The 22822-nt window shown below is 39.0% G+C and overlaps 1 protein-coding gene across 1 annotated transcript in view; it reads right to left on the bottom strand.

The window, feature by feature from the left end:
• The window catches only part of LOC126161364 (dynein axonemal heavy chain 7), a 1035864-nt gene that overhangs the window by 178139 nt on the left and 834903 nt on the right, over window positions 1-22822 (bottom strand). The window contains exon 51 of the mRNA XM_049917134.1: window positions 9107-9290. Coding sequence (XP_049773091.1) covers window positions 9107-9290 — 184 coding nt within the window. The remainder of the gene's footprint in view (window positions 1-9106; window positions 9291-22822) is intronic.

The following is a 22822-nucleotide window of genomic DNA, read 5'->3' as shown; positions in this document are numbered from 1 at the left end:
CCCGGTTTATGAGGTCGTCATTGGTGCGAATTTCGATGGCCTCTCTAACAACGCTGTCCCAGTATCTCGACGTCTGTACCAGAATCCTCGTGCGGTCATACTCCATGGAGTGATTTTCCGACAAACAATGTTCAGCGACCGCCGACTTGCTCGGATACATCAGTCGAGTGTGCCTCTGGTGTTCACGGCATCGATCCTCGACGGTACGCATCGTCTGACCAATATACGACTTGCCACATTGACACGGAATCTGGTACACGCCGGCCTTCCTCAAACCGAGGTCATCTTTGGCGCTCCCCACCAGTGCACGAGTTTTATTTGGAGGACAAAACACAGTTCCGACCCGGTGTTTCTTCAGAATGCGGGCGATTTTCCCCGAGAGTGCGCCTGTGTATGGAATAAATGCAATGCCTACCTCCTCCCTCGTGACTTCATCCATCTCAACAGGTTGTGCTGCAGTGGGTGGGTGGAGAGCACGTTGAATCTGCCACTCTGAGTACCCATTTTTTCGAAATACAGTTCTCAGATGTTCCAATTCCTGGGGTAGACTCTCTGCGTCAGAGATAGTGCGCGCCCTATGTACTAGAGTTTTAAGTACCCCATTCCTCTGTGAAGGGTGGTGGCAGCTGTCTGCATGCAAATACAGATCAGTGTGCGTAGCCTTCCGATACACCCCATGACCTAGGGTGCCGTCAGCCCTTCTCTTGACCAAGACGTCAAGGAAAGGTAATTTACCCTCCGTTTCAGTCTCCATAGTGAATTTGATGTTGGGGTGTATGGAGTTTAGATGTGTAAGGAAGTCAAGGAGTTTATCCATACCATGTGGCCAGATGACGAACGTGTCGTCCACGTAACGGAAAAAGCAAGTAGGTTTCCATACGGATGACGACAGGGCTTCCTCCTCGAAGTTCTCCATGTACAAATTCGCTACCACCGGTGAGAGTGGGCTACCCATGGCGACTCCCTCCGTTTGTTCGTAGTATTCTCCATTAAAAAGAAAATACGTGGAAGTCAAGACATGCCTAAAAAGTTCAGTGGTCTTCTCATCAAACTTCTGACTAATCAATTCTAGTGACTCTCGCAGGGGTACCCTCGTAAACAAGGAAACGACATCAAAACTCACCATGATATCTGACTCATCCAACCTGAAGCTATCAAGGCGTTTAACAAAATCCACGGAATTACGGATGTGATGAGGGCATTTACCCACATAAGGACTTAATATTCCCGTCAGGTATTTGGCCAACAAATGATCTAAAAGTAACAAAGCTGAGTTAGCTTGGGATTTTATGTTAAGGGCTTATAGGTAAACAGGGATTTGAAGGGATATTTAATAAATGTTTCCTAAATGTCACTGAACAGACAGAATGTAGATCAACTCTAGTCGAGGAAAATGATGTCAACAAGTTTTCATTACTTTTAATGTAATGAAATATGCCAGTGTGAAATCTCTTCTGAAAAAGGTGGAGTCAGAAATGTGAACAACTACATGACAATTTCACCTCTATCTGAATTTTCATAAGTATTTGAAAACGTTTAATGCAAAGAAAGTAAAATAATTTGCCTATTTTTAATGGCCAATAAGAATGTATCAACTGGGCAACAAACCTACATTTGTGAATACCTAAACAAGAATTGTCTGCTAGTGAGTATAATCTGAGATCAGATTACAATCTTTGATTATATTATCTGATCTTCTGTTAGAGAACTCTCAGTACTATGGCATCAGTGAGTTGTTAGGGTAGTTGGTGAAATTCCACCTCATTGCTAGAAAGCTAACTTGAAAGGGGTGGAATGCAAATCAGGAGAAACTCTCACATCAGATTTTGGAGCTGTCCACGATGAAGTACAAAGTTCTATTTTGAGCCCCCTTTTGTTTCTTGTTTATGCCAACAACAGGCAAGCAGCTGTGAATAGCATGTGTAAATTAACAATGTTTGACAAAGACACCAGTTTAGTGACTGAAAATACGCTAGCTAAGGTTACTAATAACCTAGTTTCCATGGTCTGCAGCTAGTTTACTATCAATTTCCTCCCACACACACTAAGCAAGACTAACATTACTTAGTTTTACTTTAGCTACAAAGATCCAAAGAGATTTACAAATGGCATACAGTAATGAGCAGTTGCATCTTGGAACTAAGCAGGGACTTCCACCTACATAACAATGTGAAAAGATTCAATTAGACTACTTTTTCCTCAAAAGTAGCTTCTCACAAAGGCTGCATATTTTGGTTATGAAAATTACATTATGTGCTATGGTAATATTTGTAGGAGCACTCCAAAAAATTGTGTCACTCAGAAATGAGTGATAAGAATCATTTGTAGAATAAGTCCAAGTACACATTGCTGAAAACTATTTACACAGTTGGGAATACTTTCCAGTGCTTCTAAGTGCATGTTTTCATTCATATCTCGTTTCCCATCTCCCTATAGAACCTAACTCTCAAGCAAAGCAATGCAATGTTCACATTTGCCAGCAGACATGAAAATCGCAGTCACTAGGAATTACAGAACCATAATTGATCCAAGTACATATCACTGGTGTTAAAAATTTTCTACCCATTTCCCACAATTTAGATTAGATTAGATTTACTTTCATTCCAATTGATCCATAGTGAGGAGGTCCTCCAGGATGTAGAACATGTCAGAAAAATAACAATACATGACAAATATTTACAACTAAAACAAATAAGCTAATGTACTATTCCACTGGTGCCAAGTGGAATGATCATAATTTTTTAATGAACACTATATGAAAGTGTCATTTTACAAATACTAATGCACTGAATTTAAAATAAAAAAGTTTTTTTATTTACTTATACGGTAATAAATGTGTAATACAACTACTATAATACTTATTTACAATGAACACATTACTGCACTGAAATGGTGCAGAAGTTAGATTGCACTTACACACACGCACAAACACACACACACACACTACACATTACTGCACTGAAATTGTGCAGAAGTTGTATTGTACTTATATACACACACACATATCAGTTGGTTTTACTGAGAAATTCATCAATAGAGTAGAAGGAGTTGGCCAACAAAAAATACTTTAGGCTTCTCTTAAACTCAATTTCATTGGTTGTTAAGCTTCTTATGGCTGCTGGCAAGGTATTGAAAATGTGTGTTCCTGAAAAATGCACACCTTTTTCTACAAGACTAAGTGACTTTAAATCCTTGTGAAGATTATTCTTATTTCTAGTATTGATTCCATGAACTGAGCTGTTGGTTTGAAAAAGCGATATATTTTTAATGACAAATTTGATTAAGGAATAAATATATTGGGAAGCAGGGTATTCTTGAGTTCACACCACATATAACTCTTACTGCACGTTTTTGTGCCCGGAAAACATAGCTTGGCTTGATGAATTACCCCAAAAAATAATCCCATATAACATTATGGAATGAAAGTAAGCATAGTATGCCAGATTCTTCATTTTTATATCCTCTGTGTCTGACAGAATTTGAATTGCAAATAGAGATTTGTTTAAATGCTTCAGTAGTTCTGTGGTGTGCTCCTCCCAGCTGAATTTATTACCAAGCTGTAATCCCAAGAATTTAACACGGTCCTTTTCTTTATCTGCTTGTCATCGTATGTTAGGCATATACTTGTGGGACATCCCTTACAAGTTCTGAACTGCATGTAGTGTGTTTTTTCAAAGTTTAGTGACAAAGAATTGGCTAGGAACCAGTGATTAATGTTCACAAATATTTTATTAGCTGATCTTTCTAAGACTACACTTGATTTGCTATTTATTGCAATGTTTGTATCATTGGCAAACAAAACAAACTTGACATCTGGTAATGTTACTGGTGAAAGGTCATTGATACAATCAGGAAAAAGTAAGGGCCCCAAAATGGAACCTTGTGGGACCCCACATGTAATTAGTTCCCAGTTGGATGATGCCTGATAGCTTGATACATGTCTCTTTCCTAATAACACCCTTTGTTTCCTGCCAGAGATATAAGATTTGAACCATTTTTCAGCATTTCCTGTTGCACTATAATATTCTAATTTATTTAAAAAGATATTGTGATTTACACAGATAGCCTTCTCAATATCAGAACCCTTTAGAAATCCGAACTGCGACTTTGACAGTATGTTATTCGAGATAAGATGGTTATAAAGCCAATTGTACATTCTTTTTTCTAAAATTTTTGAGAATGCTGGCAACAGTGAAATTGGACGGAAATTTGATGCTATATTTTTATCCCCCTTCTTAAACACTGGCTTAACTTCAGCATATTTCAACCATTCAGGAAATATTCCACTGATAAACGACTGGTTACACAGATGGCTCAATTTGTTACTTAGCTCAGAATCACATTCTTTAATTAACTTTGTTGATATTTCATCATACCCACTAGATGTTTTTGATTTTAAAGATTTTATGATGGACATTATTACTGCTGGGGTAGTGAGGGTCAAATTCATATTATGGAAGTTACTTGAAATGTCTGGTCTGAGCAGCATCTACCGAACCTGACAACCTCATCTTTTCAGTAACAATTATAAAATGTTTGTTAAAAAGTTCTGCAACAATATACACATCTGTCACCAATGTATTGTTTACTCTTAATGCTATTTTTTCCTCTTCATGTCTGTTTCTACCAGTCTCCTCCTTCACTATATCCCATACTGTCTTTATTTTGTTATCTGATATGACTATCTTTTCCTTGTAATATATTTGCTTTGATGTCCATATTACAGTCTTTAATATTTTGCAGTATTTCTTGTAATGTGCTATAGCATCAACATCAGAACTGTTTCGGACTGACAGATATAGTTTTCTTTTTGTTTTACAAGATACTCCTTGAGTAATCCATGGCTTCTTTGTAGGCTTTGCTCTAACCTTGGTAAGTTTTTGGGGAAAACAGTGTTTGAATACTTTATTAGCAAAAGTGTTATATTTTTCATTCATGCCATGAGCACTGTAAACATCAGCCCAGTGAATGTCTCTGAGGAGTGTCCTAAAATAATCAATTTTTTGCTTATGGATTACCCTCTTGAGCTCAGATTTAACAGATTTTATTTCTTGTTCAGTATTAACATTTAACAGAAGGAACTGCATGTCATGATCTGAGAGGCCATTGACTATTGGTTTTGGAATATAATTTTGTTCATTGGACTTTTCTATAAATATATTATCAATGACTGTTTGTGATCAGTTGGCTACCCTAGTGGGGAACTTTACAGTGGGAAGTAAGTTCTCAAATAAGTTCTTATTGGGAGAGTCTTTAAGGAAATCTATATTGAAATCACCAGCAACCACTATTTCTTTGTTTTTGGTTGATAAATGGGCCAGTACAGTTTCAAGGTGGTTTACAAAGAGATTAAAGTTACCTGCAGGTGCTCAATATACACTTAATATAATGAAGGATTTTTTGTGAAATTCTACTTCTGTTGCACATGCTTCCATATGCTGCTCTAGGCAAAATTTATGAATGTCTATGTTCTCAAATTTATGACAGTTCCTGATGAATGTGGCAACTCCTCCTTTCTCCATTTCTGATCTACAAAAGTGAGATGCTAACCTAAACCCTGTAACACTTAAAAGTTATATACCAGTGGTCACATGATGTTCAGAGAGGCAGATTATGTCAGCTGGGTTTGAAGACTCTAATTCATCTATGCAGATAGTTAATTCACTAATTTTATTTCTCAGTCCTCGAATATTTTGATGCAATAAAGATAGCTGACATTTCACATTGACTGAGTCAAAATTGGGTGGAGTTAAAATATTTGCTTACTGTTGAAAATTGTTAATCAATAGCTGTTTACGCTGATGTAATAAGCTAGAATTATGTTTTTTGGTTTCTTTCTCAAACTGAAGGTTTGTCTCGGTTCTAACCTCTCTTAAAATTTGGTTTCTTTCTGTCCTCCCTACCCTAAAAAAGGGTCTTTTCTGAGCCCTATAACCACTGGTATTTTACCACTCATGACACTGCCTCCCCCCTTTAACTTTCCTGCTATTTGCCCAGCCAATTTACCCTTACCCTTCCTGTTGAGGTGAAGGCCATGCCTAGTATAATCCCACCTATTGAGAGAATCAACAGGAACCACACCAATGTGTGACCCTGCACCCGACATAAGCAGCCTTTCCATCTCCAAATTAACTCTCTTGACAGAAGAGTTCAAATGAGGTCGGTCATGGTGCACAGGAACAGATACTTTAGATGCTTTATAACCAGGGAATCTATATACGGAACAATACCAAGTACATTTTTTTGAACTGCTGACAAATTTTTAAATGCAAGTTTCCAAATTGGGTTATTATCATAAATAATTTCATGTTTTTAAGTGATAATGTAAGTATCAATAATTACTTGTTGTTAATACTTACAACAAATAATTTAAGGAATAAAGGTAGCAGGTCAGCAGATAGTTTCTCTGTAGTGTAATACAGCTTTGAAGAAGGATTTTTCCAAAAGCTACCAATTTTCTCAAATATTTTTATGTGTACAACAGTCTAAAGATTACTTGTTAATTTTACTCCTTACATCATTTATATTTTACAAAAGAATTTCCTTTAGTATATCAATACAAATATTATCTATATAACTTGTTATCATGTACTCATTTTGTAGTTAGTACATACACACCGAAGAGCCAACAAAACTGGTACACCTTCCTAATATTGTGTAGGGCCCCCGTAAGCACACAGAAGTGCCACAACTTGACATGGCATGGACTTGACTATTGTCTGAAGTAGTGCTGGAGGGAACTGACACCATAATCCTGCAGGGCTATCCAGAAATCCATAAGAGTACGAAGGGGTGGAGATCTTTTCTGAACAGCATGTTGCAAGGCATCACAGATATGCTTAATAATGTTCATGTGTGAGGAGTTTGGTGGCCAGCGGAAGTTTTTAAACTCAGAAGAGTGTTCATGGAGCCACTCTGTAGCAATTCTGGATGTGTGGGGTGTTGCATTGTCTATATGGAATTGCCCAAATCCATCAGAATGCACAATGGGCATGAATGGATGCAGGTGATCAGACAGGATGCTTCCGTATGTGTCAACTGCACATGCCTCACACCATTACAGAGCCTCCACCAGCTGGAACAGTCCCCTGCTGACATGCAGGGTCATTGGATTCATGAGATTGTCTCCCTCGTAGACATCAATCCACTTGATACAATTTGAAATGAGACTTGTCCGAACAGGCAACATGTTTCCAGTCATCAACAGTTCAATGTTGGTGTTGATGGGCCAAGGAAAGGTGTAAAGGTTTGTGTCGTGCATTCGTCAAGGATACAAGAGTAGGCCTTTGGCTCCAAAAGCCCATATTAATGATGTTTCGTTGAATGGTTTGCATGCTGACATTTGTTGATAGCCCAGCCCAGCATTGTAATCTGCAGCAATCTGCAGAAGGGTTGCACTTCTCTCATGTTGAATGATTCCCTACAGTCGTCATTGGTCCTGTTCTTGCAGGATCTTTTTCCAGTCACAACATGTCGGAGATTTGACATTTTACCTGATTCATGATATTCATGGTACACTCATGAGATGGTCGTACAGGAAAATCTCCACTTCATTACTACCTCAAAAATGCTGTGTCCCATTGTTCATGTGCTGTCCATAACAACACATTCAAACTCACTTAAATCTTGACAACCTGCCATTGTAGCAGCAGTAACAAATTTAACAACTGTGCCAGACACTTCTTGTCTTCTATGGGCATTGCCAATTGTAGCACCATATTCTGCCTGTTAACATAACTCTGTATTTGAATAAGCATGCCTATAACAGTTCTTCAGCACTACAGTGTATTATTTAAATGATAGATTGGTTTTCCAATGCACCAACCCAGATTACCAAGCAAGTGAAGTGGCCACTTCCAGGACACAAGGAGATGTGCAGGCCCTGGATGAAATCTGGCCAGTGGGGGCCTGGTGTGCCGCCCAGCCTGGATGTGGTTTTCAGGTGGTTTTCTTCACCCAAATAGGTAAATACCAGGCTGGTACTCATGTCACACCTCAGATACTCATAAATACTACACATTTACACATTATGCAAACATTTAGAAAAAATTCTCACACTTGAACATGAGATTTACTATAGATGCAGATTGATGAGGCACAGAAATTTAGTTCCGGGGTGGAAGTGGTGGTACCAAGAAGGAAAGCCAGCCACTAACTACCACTAACATTGTCGAAATTGATACAACATGCCAATCCCATAAGGACATGGGACATGGCAAATAAGAAGAAGAAGATAGATTTTCAAATTCAAGTGCAACTAGCCAGTTGCAGACCTCTTTCATCAGTAGGGTCATGGGAAACTCAGCTGCAAAGGAGATTGCTTACAAAGCACTTGTGCAATCCATCATAGAAGATTACTTAAGAGTGGGAAACAGTACTAACATTCAATATTGAGTGTATGCAACAAAGGCCAGCAGGATAACATAAGAGAAATGCTGAGAAACCTGATCTTACAGACACCTGAAGATAACCAACATACAAAATTTCAAGAGCTAGTATTAAGCAAACAATATGCTACAATCCCTAAAGTATCATTCCCATAGGGATCACAAACGTACATTAGAATAAATACACTGTGCAAAGAGACATTTAAGCAGTAATTCTTCCCATATTTCATATGCAAACAGCGTGCAAGGGAATCTTAGTACTTTTTACAAGAGGAGCTATCCTCCAGTATGAATTTCAAAGTGGTTTGCAGGGCTCAGTGGTAGGTGAAATCTATTCGATAGCTGTCCAGTCAAGTATTATGTTGATGCATACTGTACAAGTAAATTTTGGAAGAATGATAATGAAAAGTCCCTCGCCCATTCTGTGATGACCACTGTACAATTTATGGAACACATATACAAAAATAAATATAATACTCTTCCAAGCTGACTTAAACACATCTAATTCATATCTTGACTCAAAGCTTCCATTTATCAATATCTCCCTCTGCTATCCAGATCCTACAAATGTTCTTTCCATATATATTGCTGGAGCAGAGTTCAGTGCTTTACCGATAAATCAGTGATTCAAAATGTAATTTAAAGACACAGAGCCTATAAAATTACTATAGTTCATTGACATTAAAAAATAAATGTGCTGAATATTCAAACATAAATACCAAGGACAAATCTGTGGACAGCAGGCACCACTTTATCTGATCGAATGCATCGGAAGATCAACATTTTCTGGAAATTACTCAATTTGTCATTCCAAGGTTTCGGCAATGGGCAATTATGTGGTTCTGGATCATCAAATACTCTTTTCCATTTATCAATGCTGTCCACAAAATCAACTCGAATGCCCTGCAAAATAAATATAGAGAAAAATATATAACAAAAGTATTATTATTATTATTATTATTATTATTATTGTGTGTGTGTGTGTGTGTGTGTGTGTGTGTGTGTGTGTGTGTGTGTTAGTGTGTGTGTGTGTGTGTTGTCCTTGCTGGCTGAAAGCTCACAGTTCTTTTGTTGTGCCAATCTGTGACTCAGCATCTCTGCTATATGGTGAGTAGCAACTATCCTTATCATAGTACTGTTACATTACATCCTGGATTTTCCATTGTTTAAAAATATTACTGCGATGCACTTAAACACTACGATACTTGGCATATTTAGTAACACTAATGTAATAGAATATTCTTGAATTGATATGTTTTGAAATAGTTTGATATATTATAATATAAAAAATCCATGGTTATCATATACATACATTAACAATATATTTAAAAATTGTGACAACAACCTTTATTGGTTATTGTACATAGTAGGAATATCATCATTCATTGTATTTACCAGTTTTATTCATATGCAACCAGTTTAGGTGTTATAAAACATCGTCTTCAGACCCTTCTACAAGTCTGGTTAATCACACTGATAGTGGGAATCACTGCCATATTTCTGTAGAAGGTCAACAAATCTTCTTATCACTTGTGAGTTGATGTGCTATGCTGCATATACCATAGACTATAAGAAGTTTAGTTTGACACTGATGTTTCTGGACCTTCTCTAAAAAGTATGATAGTGATTCCCAGTATCAACATGATCATGCAGAGTCATAGAGGGCCATGAAAAGGAGTATTGTAATGCTAAAGCCAGTTGCATATAAATCAAACCAATAAATACAGCTGATGATGTTATCCCTACTACACATAAGACACAGCTCATAATTTTCTGCCACCATTATCAAGGGTTAACACTAAATGCTTGTTTTGTCTTGATGTTGTTTACATTCCTTTATAACATTATTCCAGACGGTTTGCTCTGGGAAATGTAGTAGAAAACAATTTCCTTAACATATTAAATATACAGTGAATATACTCTCATAAAATGTTATCTGTTTTTAACTTTACCTAAAACTGGCTCTCATTTTAGATCCTTTGCAACACCAATATTAGTCTTATGATTATGAAACAAATAATCTGCTACATAACAGAGAACTCTCATTTCAAACCACTCACATTGTGTTTAAAGCCTTCCCAGTGTACTGATTGTTCCGTAAAAACACGGGAGAACTGCCGGATATCAGTAACGTCCAGCCACAATATTTCGGCACAGAGTCTTCTGGCCATCTTCAGGTGAGTGCCACTGTGGTAGTACTGGTGAGTACGTGCTGAGCTCCACATTTAAAGCCATAATGAGGTGACATTGCGCATGCGCTGCTCAGCATGCGCGTTCATAACAACTCCGTGCGCTGCATCTTGCACCCTCCACGGTGAAAGCTTGGCGTATCGATATCAGGTCGATTTTCATCTTTATGCAGATAACTACGTCGACTATGAAGTTTCTCTATAACAGGATTCCAACCAGAGTTTAGCTGATAATCACTATCTTGATTGATGAGAGTCTTGTTGTCAGACAATCTTATTTCCATAGATTCATTGATAATCGAGCTCCAAAAGTTTGATGTATGGGCCAAAATTTATGTGTCATTGTAATTCATGGAATGGTCTGTGTATTTCCACAGAAATCCACAGGTCATCGGTCTCATCAGATTAGGATAAGACGGGGAAGGAAGTTGGCCGTGCCCTTTCAAAGGAACCATACCGGCATTTGCCTGGAGTGATTTCGGGAAATGGTTCAAATGGCTGTAAGCACTATGAGACTTAACATCTGAGGTCGTCACTCCCGTAGACTTACCGTATTTACTCGAATCTAAGCCGCACTCGAATCTAAGCCGCACCTGAAAAATGAGACTCGAAATAAAGGAAAAAAAAATTTCCTGATTCTAAGCCGCACCTGAAATTTGAGACTCGAAATTCAAGGGGAGAGAAAAGTTTTAGGCCGCATCTCCAAATCGAAACAAAGTTGGTCCATTGTAATATGATAGACAATTTAGGTCGAATGAATGACGATACAGCTACAGTAGTTTGGTTCGAGTTGTAAGCTTAGCAGTTAAGCTTTACCACGTAGCCATTGCTATGCGTCAGGCGCTCCGTCCGTATTTATACGGATACCCTTCCTTTTTCACGTGCTTCGTCTGGTTTGAATCGATTGCTTATTTTGCTTTGATCTGATAAATGCCATTTTCTTCGTTATAGGTGTTTGCGTCACTCTTAAGCTGAAAATGCATTACTGCACTGTGTCATGCATTGTTTGTCGCATTCTGATAGTGCGTGTTTACGGCCAGTCGCGGCTCGCGGCATGGCTTGCTTTTGTGTGCGCTACCGCCGCGTACAAAAAAAAAAAAAAAAAAAAAAAAAAAAAAAAAAAAAAAAAAAAAAAAAAAAAGGGAGAGAGAGAGAGAGAGAGAGAGAGAGGAATCGTCACATTAGCATAACAATGGCAAGAGACTGCTATTTATTGTTACTTACACTGCTGCTTTCTTTGATAATGATCAACAAGAATCAAATAATAGACTGCGTATGATAGAACATGTTCTGAACGAGAGTTTGTGAAAATTTTTCTCCGTTTGAAAATCTTTGTGGCCGGTTCTTTGTTGTTGTTGTTGTTGTTGTCTTCAGTCCTGAGACTGGTTTGATGCAGCTCTCCATGCTACTCTATCCTGTGCAAGCTTCTTCATCTCCCAGTACCTACTGCAACCTACATCCTTCTGAATCTGCTTAGTGTATTCATCTCTTGGTCTCCCCCTACGATTTTTACCCTCCACACTGCCTTCCAATACTAAATTGGTGATCCCTTGATGCCTCAGAACATGTCCTACCAACCGATCCCTTCTTCTGGTCAAGTTGTGCCACAAACTTCTCTTCTCCCCAATCCTATTCAATACTTCCTCATTAGTTATGTGATCTACCCATCTAATCTTCAGCATTCTTCTGTAGCACCACATTTCAAAAGCTTCTATTCTCTTCTTGTCCAAACTATTTACCGTCCATGTTTCACTTCCATACATGGCTACACTCCATACAAATACTTTCAGAAACGACATCTATACTCGATGTTAACAAATTTCTCTTCTTCAGAAACGCTTTCCTTGCCATTGCCAGTCTACATTTTATGTCCTCTCTACTTCGACCATCATCAGTTATTTTGCTCCCCAAATAGCAAAACTCCTATACTACTTTAAGTTTCTCATTTCCTAATCTAATACCCTCAGCATCACCCGACTTAATTCGACTACATTCCATTATCCTCATATGGCCTTTGTTGATGTTCATCTTATATCCTCCCTTCAAGACACCATCCATTCCGTTCAACTGCTCTTCCAAGTCCTTTGCTGTCTCTGACAGAATTACAATGTCATCGGCGGACCTCAAAGTTTTTATTTCTTCTCCATGGATTTTAATACCTACTCCAAATTTTTCTTTTGTTTCCTTTACTGCTTGCTCAATATACAGATTGAATAACATTGGGGAGAGGTTGCAACCCTGTCTCACTCCCTTCCCAACCGCTGCTTCCCTCTCATGCCCCTCGACTCTTATAACTGCCATCTGGTTTCTGTACAAATTGTAAATAGCCTTTCGCTCCCTGTATTTTACCCCTGCCACCTTTAGAATTTGAAAGAGAGTATTCCAGTCAACATTGTCAAAAGCTTTCTCTAAGTCTACAAATGCTAGAAACGTAGGTTTGCCTTTCCTTAATCTTTCTTCTAAGATATGTCGTAAGGTCAGTATTGCCTCACGTGTTCCAGTATTTCTACGGAATCCAAACTGATCTTCCCCGAGGTCGGCTTCTACTAGTTTTTCCATTCGTCTGTAAAGAATTCGTGTTAGTATTTTGCAGCTGTGGCTTATTAAACTGATTGTTCAGTAATTTTCACATCTGTCAACACCTGCTTTCTTTGGGATTGGAATTATTATATTCTTCTTGAAGTCTGAGGGTATTTCGCCTGTTTCATACATCTTGCTCACCAGATGGTAGAGTTTGTCAGGACTGGCTCTCCCAAGGCCGTCAGTAGTTCTACTGGAATGTTGTCTACTCCGGGGGCCTTGTTTCGACTCAGGGCTTTCAGTGCTCTGTCAAACTCTTCACGCAGTATCGTATCTCCCATTTCATCTTCATCTACATCCTCTTCCATTTCCATAATATTGTCCTCAAGTACATCGCCCTTGTATAGACCCTCTATATACTGCTTCCACCTTTCTGCTTTCCCTTCTTTGCTTAGAACTGGGTTTCCATCTGAGCTCTTGATGTTCATACAAGTGGTTCTCTTATCTCCAAAGGTCTCTTTAATTTTCCTGTAGGCAGTATCTATCTTACCCTTAGTGAGATAAGCCTCTACATCCTTACATTTGTCCTCTAGCCATCCCTGCTTAGCCATTCTGCACTTCCTGTCGATCTCATTTTTGAGACGTTTGTATTCCTTTTTGCCTGCTTCATTTACTGCATTTTTATATTTTCTCCTTTCATCAATTAAATTCAATTCTTTATTACATCAAATTCTGCACAGAAATTACAGTCATCTTAGATTTAAAAATCTAGTCACTTGCCGTGCTTCATTTCTGACTGTATCACTATTAGACATAAGAATAATATGAATATAAACATGACATGATATGTATATTCTTCCACGTTTGCTGTTGTCTCACTCTATAGTTTCGTAGTTTATTAGGCAGACAGGATTTAAATGAGATAGCAGCAAACACGAAAGAATACATGGCAAAATGTTTATATTCGTATTATTCTTATGGTGAAGAGAATACTGTATGTGATTCAAATTTCATCAGGTTCCTATTAGCAACCATCTCTTCTCACAGATAGGAAAAAATTCAGAACGTAGAGTTGGCCATATTGACAAACATCCCAAACAGTCTTGCCAGTCAGATTTTCGTAGTACACTGAAATTGTGCTACATTCGAAGATGAACAATACGGAATTTGTATTTACTTCGTTGGATAATGTATGAAAATGCAGTGGTCGAAACTCACGGCGGAGAAAAAAATCTCATCTTCCACTTTTTTTAAAAAAAATTATTTACTGACGCAGAGGTTTTGGCGCCAGTATTTATCTTTGTGCCTACAAAGTATGCTTGCGTAGCGCTACATGTATTCGCCGGCAGAAGTTAGTTGTGGCGGCACGTACGAACATTTTTCATAACTTCCGCTAGCTTTGCACTCGATTCTAAGCCGCAGGCGGTTTTTTGGATTACGAAAACCGGAAAAAAAGTGCGGCTTAGATTCGAGTAAATACGGTAGAACTACTTAAACCTAATGACATCACACAAATCCCAGCCCAAGGCAGGATTCAAACCTGTGACCATAGCAGCAGTGCAGTTCCAGACTGAAGTGCATAGAACCACTCAGCCACAGCAGCCAGCTTTAGAGAAATCACAGGAAACCTAAATCAGGATGGCCGGACATGGGATTGAACCGTCGTCCTCCCGAAAGCGAGTCCAGCGAGCTAACCACTGCACCACCTCGCTCGGTCCAATGGGTGGTTAGATGCAGCTCTTGATGCAAGTCTATACTGTGCAGGCTTCTTCATCTCTCCATAGCTATTGCAACAAACATTCATTTCAACTGCCTGGTCACCCCCTGAAACTTTTAATCCCAACACTTCCTCAACACTAAATTAATTATTATTTGATACTGCAGGATGTCCCATCACCTAATCCATACTTTTGGGCAAGTTAAACTATAATTTTTGTCTCCATAATTCCGCTCTGGACCTCGTCAATAATTACTTGCTCAACCCATTGTAACAACCGAAGGGTAATTGTCTCTGTTTCAAATTGACTCCACTGATTCCAGTCTCACTGTTAATAAACATCTTGGTAGCACTTTCTGTCAATACTTGTATAAATCTTGGTTTCTGCTGGGGTGCTGCCTTTTACTGTATTAATTCCTTACTTCTACTCCTTTATGCTACTGTATATTTAATGAAAATCTATTTCTCTAATTTGGAAAATCAATGTCACAAACCAATCAATGTAACTTGTTGGAAAATCATTAGGTTTTAAGTTGATTCCATGTGCCAAAGTCTATGTTTTGTCCTTGGGACAGTCTGTGTTAAGTAATGTTTATTTCACCATTCTCTTAAGTTTCATCTCTGTTTTGTAAAGTTATGCCATGCATTAAAGATATGATTCTGATTTGAACAACTATTTAATAAAAAGTATGCCTATGTTTGGATTCAAGAGAGATGCCAGAATAAATCATCAATAGTAAAAGAAAATTATGGTTTCAGTCAGTTAAAAATCACAACCTGGGCCAAACAATTTGAAACTTTTGATAAGTGAATTTCAGCCTCCAGAGAGTGAATCCATTAAAAAAGATAAGTACAGACTGATGTTTTATATAACTACCTTTTCACTGAACCCTTGTTACCTTCCAAAAGAATACAATGATTCAACAAACACAAGTTGGAAAGTTTTTTATCATTATTGTCAGTGAACCACTGTGGAAAGTAGCTTATACCATCTAGTCTTCAGCGATATCTGTACATGACACAGTCTCCTTAGTTTGTCTGGCACAAATAACTTGGAGAAAAAATGAAGGAAAACATACTGATTAGGAAGGTAATAGTATTCAAATTGCATTTTGCGTTTATGTGCTATTACTTCACATACATGGAAATTCATTCAAAGAATACAATTCTAGTTTTTTTTTTTAAGGGAAGTATAGTTCACTGAACAGTTTATTCTGTATCATTCAGCAAATAGTTGATAAACTGGGTTATCGATAGGCATGTAAACAAGATGAAAAATGTGTTTCCTAAGTTATCGTGGAAGAAAGAATATTCCATCATCATTCAGGCATGCGTCAGGAACAGTATTATTTCTTCTTCTGAAAATTCAGCTGTTAATCATACAGCCTTCTTAAAGGTGAGTCTGACAGAATTAGAAACCACTGGACACAATACTGTGGGGGGTCAAGCTTTTTGGACTCTGTTGCACAAGTTTCACTGGGAAACACACATCCCCTATACAGTCTCAATCTCTCCCCATGTGATTTACTTATTTTCGGTGCCCTGAAGAAAGACATCTGTGGCCACTGACTTGTTTCAGATGAAGAAGTGGGTACAATCATTTTACCATAGGCAAACACTAACATTTTTCTCTGAAGGCACTGACCATCTTGTCTCACCGTAGGAGACATGTATTAACAAGTAAGATGATTGCTTTTTAAATAATAAACAGTTTATTTCTTTCCAACTGTCCGATTTTCATTTGATTGCCCCAAATGTATATCACAAGGGCAGAAATCATACTCACACCAGGGCATGCCAATGTTAGTGTCACGACCTATCAAAGGTGAGTAGAGAACTGGAGTTCAGAAGTGAAGCAGTTTTTCTTTGAACATGGGCTTTTAAGTCCTAGTCAGTCTAGTGATATATTGTCTCCTTAAGTAAGTTGTACTTCCTCTACACATTGATGTCAGGGATAAGTTACTTTTTTGTGATCAAAGTCTTGCTAGTGCTCACCTTGCTTTTCTCTAGCAATATCACCTTGATGATGTCTTCAGTTTCACTGGTAAAAGATGTTAGTGATAAGAGCTTCAGTGTATAATCAAAATTCAAAACATTTCTTAAAACACCTCTCATCATGCAGTGCAGATTCTTATTTTTTCATTTAAACACAGATTATTTAAAAACAAAAGTTTCTTACTGTAACAGAGTAGTAAGGCGGTCAAACTTAACAATTTGACCTATGGTGTAATTTTGAAGGGGCCAGTTCAGTTTTACCCAAATTACTCCGTCACTCTACTCCAAGGAAATATGATGGAAACTACCTGTTATTCTGCGATGCAAGTGAAACAACTCCTGCAAGGTCAAATCAAAGCTATGTCAAGTACATCTAATTCTCTCTAGAAAGATAATATTTATGAAATGCCTTGTCACTATGGTAAGGGATAGATAGGACAAAAAATATGCACTATACAAGAATAGTGCATCAAACACCAGTGACATGCCCACCTTCAACAATCAACAAATCTGCAATAGCTGGACATTGTACAGGGTGCCTCAAAATGAATATATGGGTTTTAAGGCAATGTAGCATTAATTACATTCAACTTAATATTATAAATAATGCATCAAATGCAAGAGGAAGTCAAACAGCTTTCTTACAAGTGTTCAATGTGAACACCATTGATCACATGTTGAATCAATAAGTGATTTCCTCCCAAACCTTGATCAGTGTGTCTGGAGTAATTGTTGTAACAATGCTGCTTCTAAAGTAGGGTAGATCAGCTGGTAGTAGAGGTACACATACATGAGACTTTGTGAACTCCCAAAAGTAAAAATTGCCTGGTGTCACATCATGTGCAAACATGGAGATCATGCAAAATAAGCTCTGTCATCTGTCCCCTTGCGGCCAATGCAATGGGCATCCACAATGTCATTTAACAATCATGTACTGAGTTATGCCAGTGAGTCAGTGCACCATCTTGCTGCCAAATGAAGTTCTGTGGTTCAGCTTTTGCCAGTTGAGGAAAGAGCCATAGTTCTAGTGTATCAAGATAAAAAACACCAGTTACACCTGCTTCACTGAAAAAGAAAGACCCATAAACTTCCTGCCGTGATATGGCATGAAAAACATTCAATTTAGTGGAGTCTTATCGCAACTGTACCATATCATGGGGTTTTGCTGACCTGCAGATTCACACATTATTTGTGTTGATATTTCCAAGCAAGTGGAATGTGAATTCATCACTGAAAACAACAAGATCCAGAAAATATTTATCATCACGAAGCAAGATTTTGTTTGCAAAGTTAGCACATTAAACATGGTCTGTTGGCTTTACAACTTGTAAAAACTGCAAATAATAAGAATATAGTTGTAAGCATCTCCTTGAAAGTCTCTCCCTGGAACTGCTAATTCATGACTACCCTTCTGGCCTGATTTCTTGGAGCTACACATGAAAGACTCTCACTCATTCAGCACCTTCAGTCACTCTTGCCCATTTCACACTCTTCCCTTTATGCAGAGGTATTCAAACAAATATGTCCAAGTTGCTCTTTCATTCGATGTATTATTTGTAATTGTAAGGTGAATGTAATAAATGCCAAAAAGCCTGAAAATCCTTAGTTCATCTTGAAACATCCTGTGTTTTAACTGGCCATTCCTTGTGTTATGGAACTGGGATTCAGTGATAATGTGAGCTGTGGAAATACAACTTGCTCAACTGAGATGTGGATTTTCTGCAAATAGTGGAAATCCCTCATTATACATCTACACTCTCAAAGGAATGATGGTTTTGATTCTCAGCTGTCTTGCATTCCAACATATGCCATCCATATTAATAATTAACAACATAATTCAAAAGCACTGTAGGATTGCTAACTCTGTGCTTGTTACGTTTTACTCTTAGACACATAAAATTTTATCTGTGAGTGAAACTCTTGCTGCTGATTGTCATATCTCTGACTCATGTACATTTACTCCAAATATTGTGCTAAGTGGCTTTTAATTCCACCAAAAACTAACTCCGAAGATGGCTGCGTGGTTATCAGCTGAATTATTGGTAGAAAAAATCATGCTGTCCTGGATGCATGACAAAAAGGTGATGGAATAAAACTAAAAATGTTGATCATATTACAAATGAATCCTCTTTCAGACATAATAAAGTACTCATACACACACATACGTTTCTGCAGTGACACTGTTATGGCCAACTATATTATAGCCATTAGTTATATGTGTATTACGTTAGCTCTGCAGAAAGATTTACTAGACGACTTTGCAGCATTTTCATTCTATTGAATGTTTAACATCTCAACTATGAAGTGAATTATTATCCTTACTACTACCATTATTTATATTCCACCAAAAAGTTTTACATTGGCATTTTTATATCTTCAAATCTAACACATTTTTCGGACAACACAACAACACATATAAGTCACTGAGTAAGTTGACCTGTGTACAAGTCGGCATTTGATTAAACACTGAGTCTCAGTCTAGCGGCCGCTGCTCGGCTGGCCGCTTAGGTGGCGCAGCTGCTGCCTGGCTGGCGGACAGCACCGCACGTAGAAGACGTCCGTAATTGCGCGGCGGCACTTTGAATAATCGGCGAGTCACAACACTTTTCCCCCCTTTGAAATTGTTGCACTGGTCTTGATGGAGGTGTCCTGGAGATGGCTAACGTCCATAGGCGTTGTTTGACTCGCCGTAAAGTCTCGAGGAGGAGGCTTCCCGTACGGACGGAAATGTCCCCGATGATAACGGGTCGAGATGGCAGGAGACGTAGGGATTGAATCTGCTGGGGCCCCCTGCACCAATCTGCCCGTTGCGGCAAGTCCAGTTGATATGACAGGAGACATGGGCGATGTGTCGGCGTCTGTTGGAGGAGGAGGCGAGTAGATGTACTAAAATACTGTCCTCCAGCGAGTTTAGTGAACAGTTCTTCAGGAAGGGGCATAGGGTAAGTGTCGATGAGGCATTGAGCATTCACAGTGGCTTTGAAATCGCCACAGAGATGAATATCACCATTGGGCTTAGCAACTACAACGACAGGAGAGGACCACTCACTGGAAGTGACAGGAAGCAAGACCCCTGAAGCAGTGAGACGATCCAACTCCCGTTTTACCCGATCACGAAGGGCCACAGGAATGGGCCGAGCCCGAAAAAACTTAGGCCGAGCAGTGGGTTTGAGCGTGATATGAGCTTCAAAGTCGTTTGCACGGCCCAACCCAGGAGAAAAAAGGGACGAAAATGTCGTCGACAAGGAATCCAGTTGAGCATAAGGAATAGCGACAGAGACAATATTGACAGAGTCATCTATGGAGAACCCAAAAACGCGAAAGGCATCGAAACCAAAAAGATTTTCTGTGGTGCTCTGGTCGACCACAAATATGGGAACAGTGCGAACGACGGATTTGTAAGATACCTCAGCATTAAACTGTCCAAAGAGAGAAATCTTCTGTTTATTGTACGTCTGTAGTTGCCGAGTGACAGGGGACAGGAGTGGAGAACCCAGCTGAAGATACGTCTGAGAATTAATTATAGTGGCAGCAGAACCGGTATCCACTTGCATGTGAACATCTCGACCAAGGATTTGGACAGTGAGGAATAACTTCCCTGAAAGGGAAGAAGTGCAATTGACAGACAACACAGAATCAGAATCAGCGTTATGTTCATGAACATCATGTATGCGGTCGGATTTACGAACGGAAGACACATGACCTTTCTTTTTGCAATTTTGACACACAGCCCAACGTTGGGGACAATCCTCGCGTGAATGTTTCGTAGAACACCGCGGACATGAAGGAAGTTGCCGGGGATTTTGCTGCAGTTTCTTAGTGGGTTGTTTACGGCTAGGCCGAGGCTGCGCGTGGGAGCACACTGCGGCCACGTCGGCCGGCGGGCACACGCCGCATGCGTCGTCAACAGCGCACAGAGGTTGTATTTCCCCGACGTCACCCCACGCCTCTATTTGCGCCGCAGCGGCGCGAGAAATTTCAAAACACTGCGCAATGGAGAGAACTTCATCTAGAGTCGGATTCGCCAACTGAAGGGCACGTTGCCGAACTTCTTTGTCGGGCGCCGACCAGATAATAGCATCCCATACCATGGAATCGGCATAGGATTCTTTGTGAACGTCAGTAACAAATTGACACTTTCGACTGAGGCCGTGAAGTTCAGCAGCCCAAGCGCGATAGGACTGATTTGGTTGTTTTTGACAACGATAAAAGGCAACACGAGAGGCTACCACATGCGTTTGCTTTTGAAAATAGACAGACAGAAGGGAGCACATTTCAGCAAAGGACAAAGACGCAGGATCCTTCAAAGGAGCCAACTGCGACAACAACCGATACATCTGAGGTGAAATCCAGGAAAGGAACAGAGACTTACATGGTTGTTCGTCCGTGACATGAAATGCCAAGAAGTGCTGTAGAAGACGTTTTTCATAATCAGACCAGTCTTCCACCGTCTCGTCGTAAGGTGGAAAAGGAGTTACAGCCAACGACGAGAAACGCCCCGCATTGGACGCCGCGACGAAATCGCGAATCGCCGCTGTTAGAAGCGTTTGCTGTTCAAGGAGATTTTGCAAGAGCTGCTCAACAGTAGCCATGGAACCCTGTGAGTCAACGGTGAAAAGGAAAAATCCACTACCTCGTCGCCAATTTTTATATCTTCAAATTTAACACATTTTTCGGACAACACAACAACACATATAAGTCACTGAGTAAGTTGACCTGTGTACAAGTCGGCATTCGATTAAACACTGAGTCTCAGTCTAGCGGTCGCTGCTCGGCTGGCCGCTTAGGTGGCGCAGCTGCTGTCTTGCTGGCAGACAGCGCCGCATGTAGAAGACGTGCGTAATTGCGCGGCGGCACTTTGAATAATTGGCGAGTCACAACAGGCATATCTATTCTATGAATCCTTTATAGACACAAAGAAGCTACATATTTAGATAATTTATTTGGAAGGCTAATGAGAGAAGTTGTAATTACAGAAGATCAACATAACATCAAGTGCAGAAACTCTTCAGATGAAGATGAAACTAGTTATCAGTAAAAAAAAAAAATTACACTGCAATAAAAGAAATTCTTTGCAATTTATTATTGAACTTCAGAAACATTGTAATGTCACTCTATATGACCTACAAGTATCCTACTGATCAGTAGTACACAGAAGTCCACTTTGAATGACTAATGAGAATACAGTCTATTTAAAATCACTTTTAAATCACCTGTCTACATTTATCTAAGCACAGTTCAACTGTAAACAAACTAGAGAAAACTTGAAGTGTGACATGACACTTTTATAAAATTACATGTCCCACTCCCATTATGGGGGATATTGTTCCAATATGTTAAGGTCGGGGACAGTTCTGAACACATCAGATCTACAAGATGGAACAGAAAGTTCTTTCCTATGCAACCATTACTTGTAATAAAATCAACAGAATGTTAATTCTGAATTTTTGTAAATTGTTCATCACTTGTTTTCATGCATTCTGTTTTTGTTCTGCTACAGCTAGCCTATTCTTACCTGCCTTGGCCATTGCTTATGTAAGCATTTTGCAATGCATAGTTAATAATAATTTCATTAATTGGAAATGGGGCATGGTGTTAATTTTAGGGGTAATAATCACTATTTTCACAGCTGGTAAACCCCATAAGTACTTATATGGTTTCCAGAATAACAGCTTTCCGACAAATAATTATCAATCATTCTCTACAACTCATGCAGATCACTACTATTGATAGCAAATTTTTCAGACCCTGCAGTTATTATTTCACTAAGATGTCTGATGTCCAAACACAAATAACATTGGCATACCTGTAATAATTAATATTCTTGCATTAGCAAAATATAAACTGCGAGCCTGTTATCCCAGCAGCGAAGTATGAGTATACCTCTCTTCATTCTCAATTAATTTCTTTTACCAATGCATTAATTGCAAATGGTGTATGCGTGTTTATTTTAAGAGTAATAATCACCATTTTCACAGCTAGTGGACCCTGCAAGAACTTGTAGCTATTGTTCT

The sequence above is a fragment of the Schistocerca cancellata genome, chromosome 2, assembly GCF_023864275.1.
Source record: "Schistocerca cancellata isolate TAMUIC-IGC-003103 chromosome 2, iqSchCanc2.1, whole genome shotgun sequence".
Lineage (NCBI taxonomy): Eukaryota > Metazoa > Arthropoda > Insecta > Orthoptera > Acrididae > Schistocerca > Schistocerca cancellata.
The sequence above is the reverse complement of the archived record's forward strand: the minus strand, read 5'-3'. Positions and strand labels throughout refer to the sequence as shown.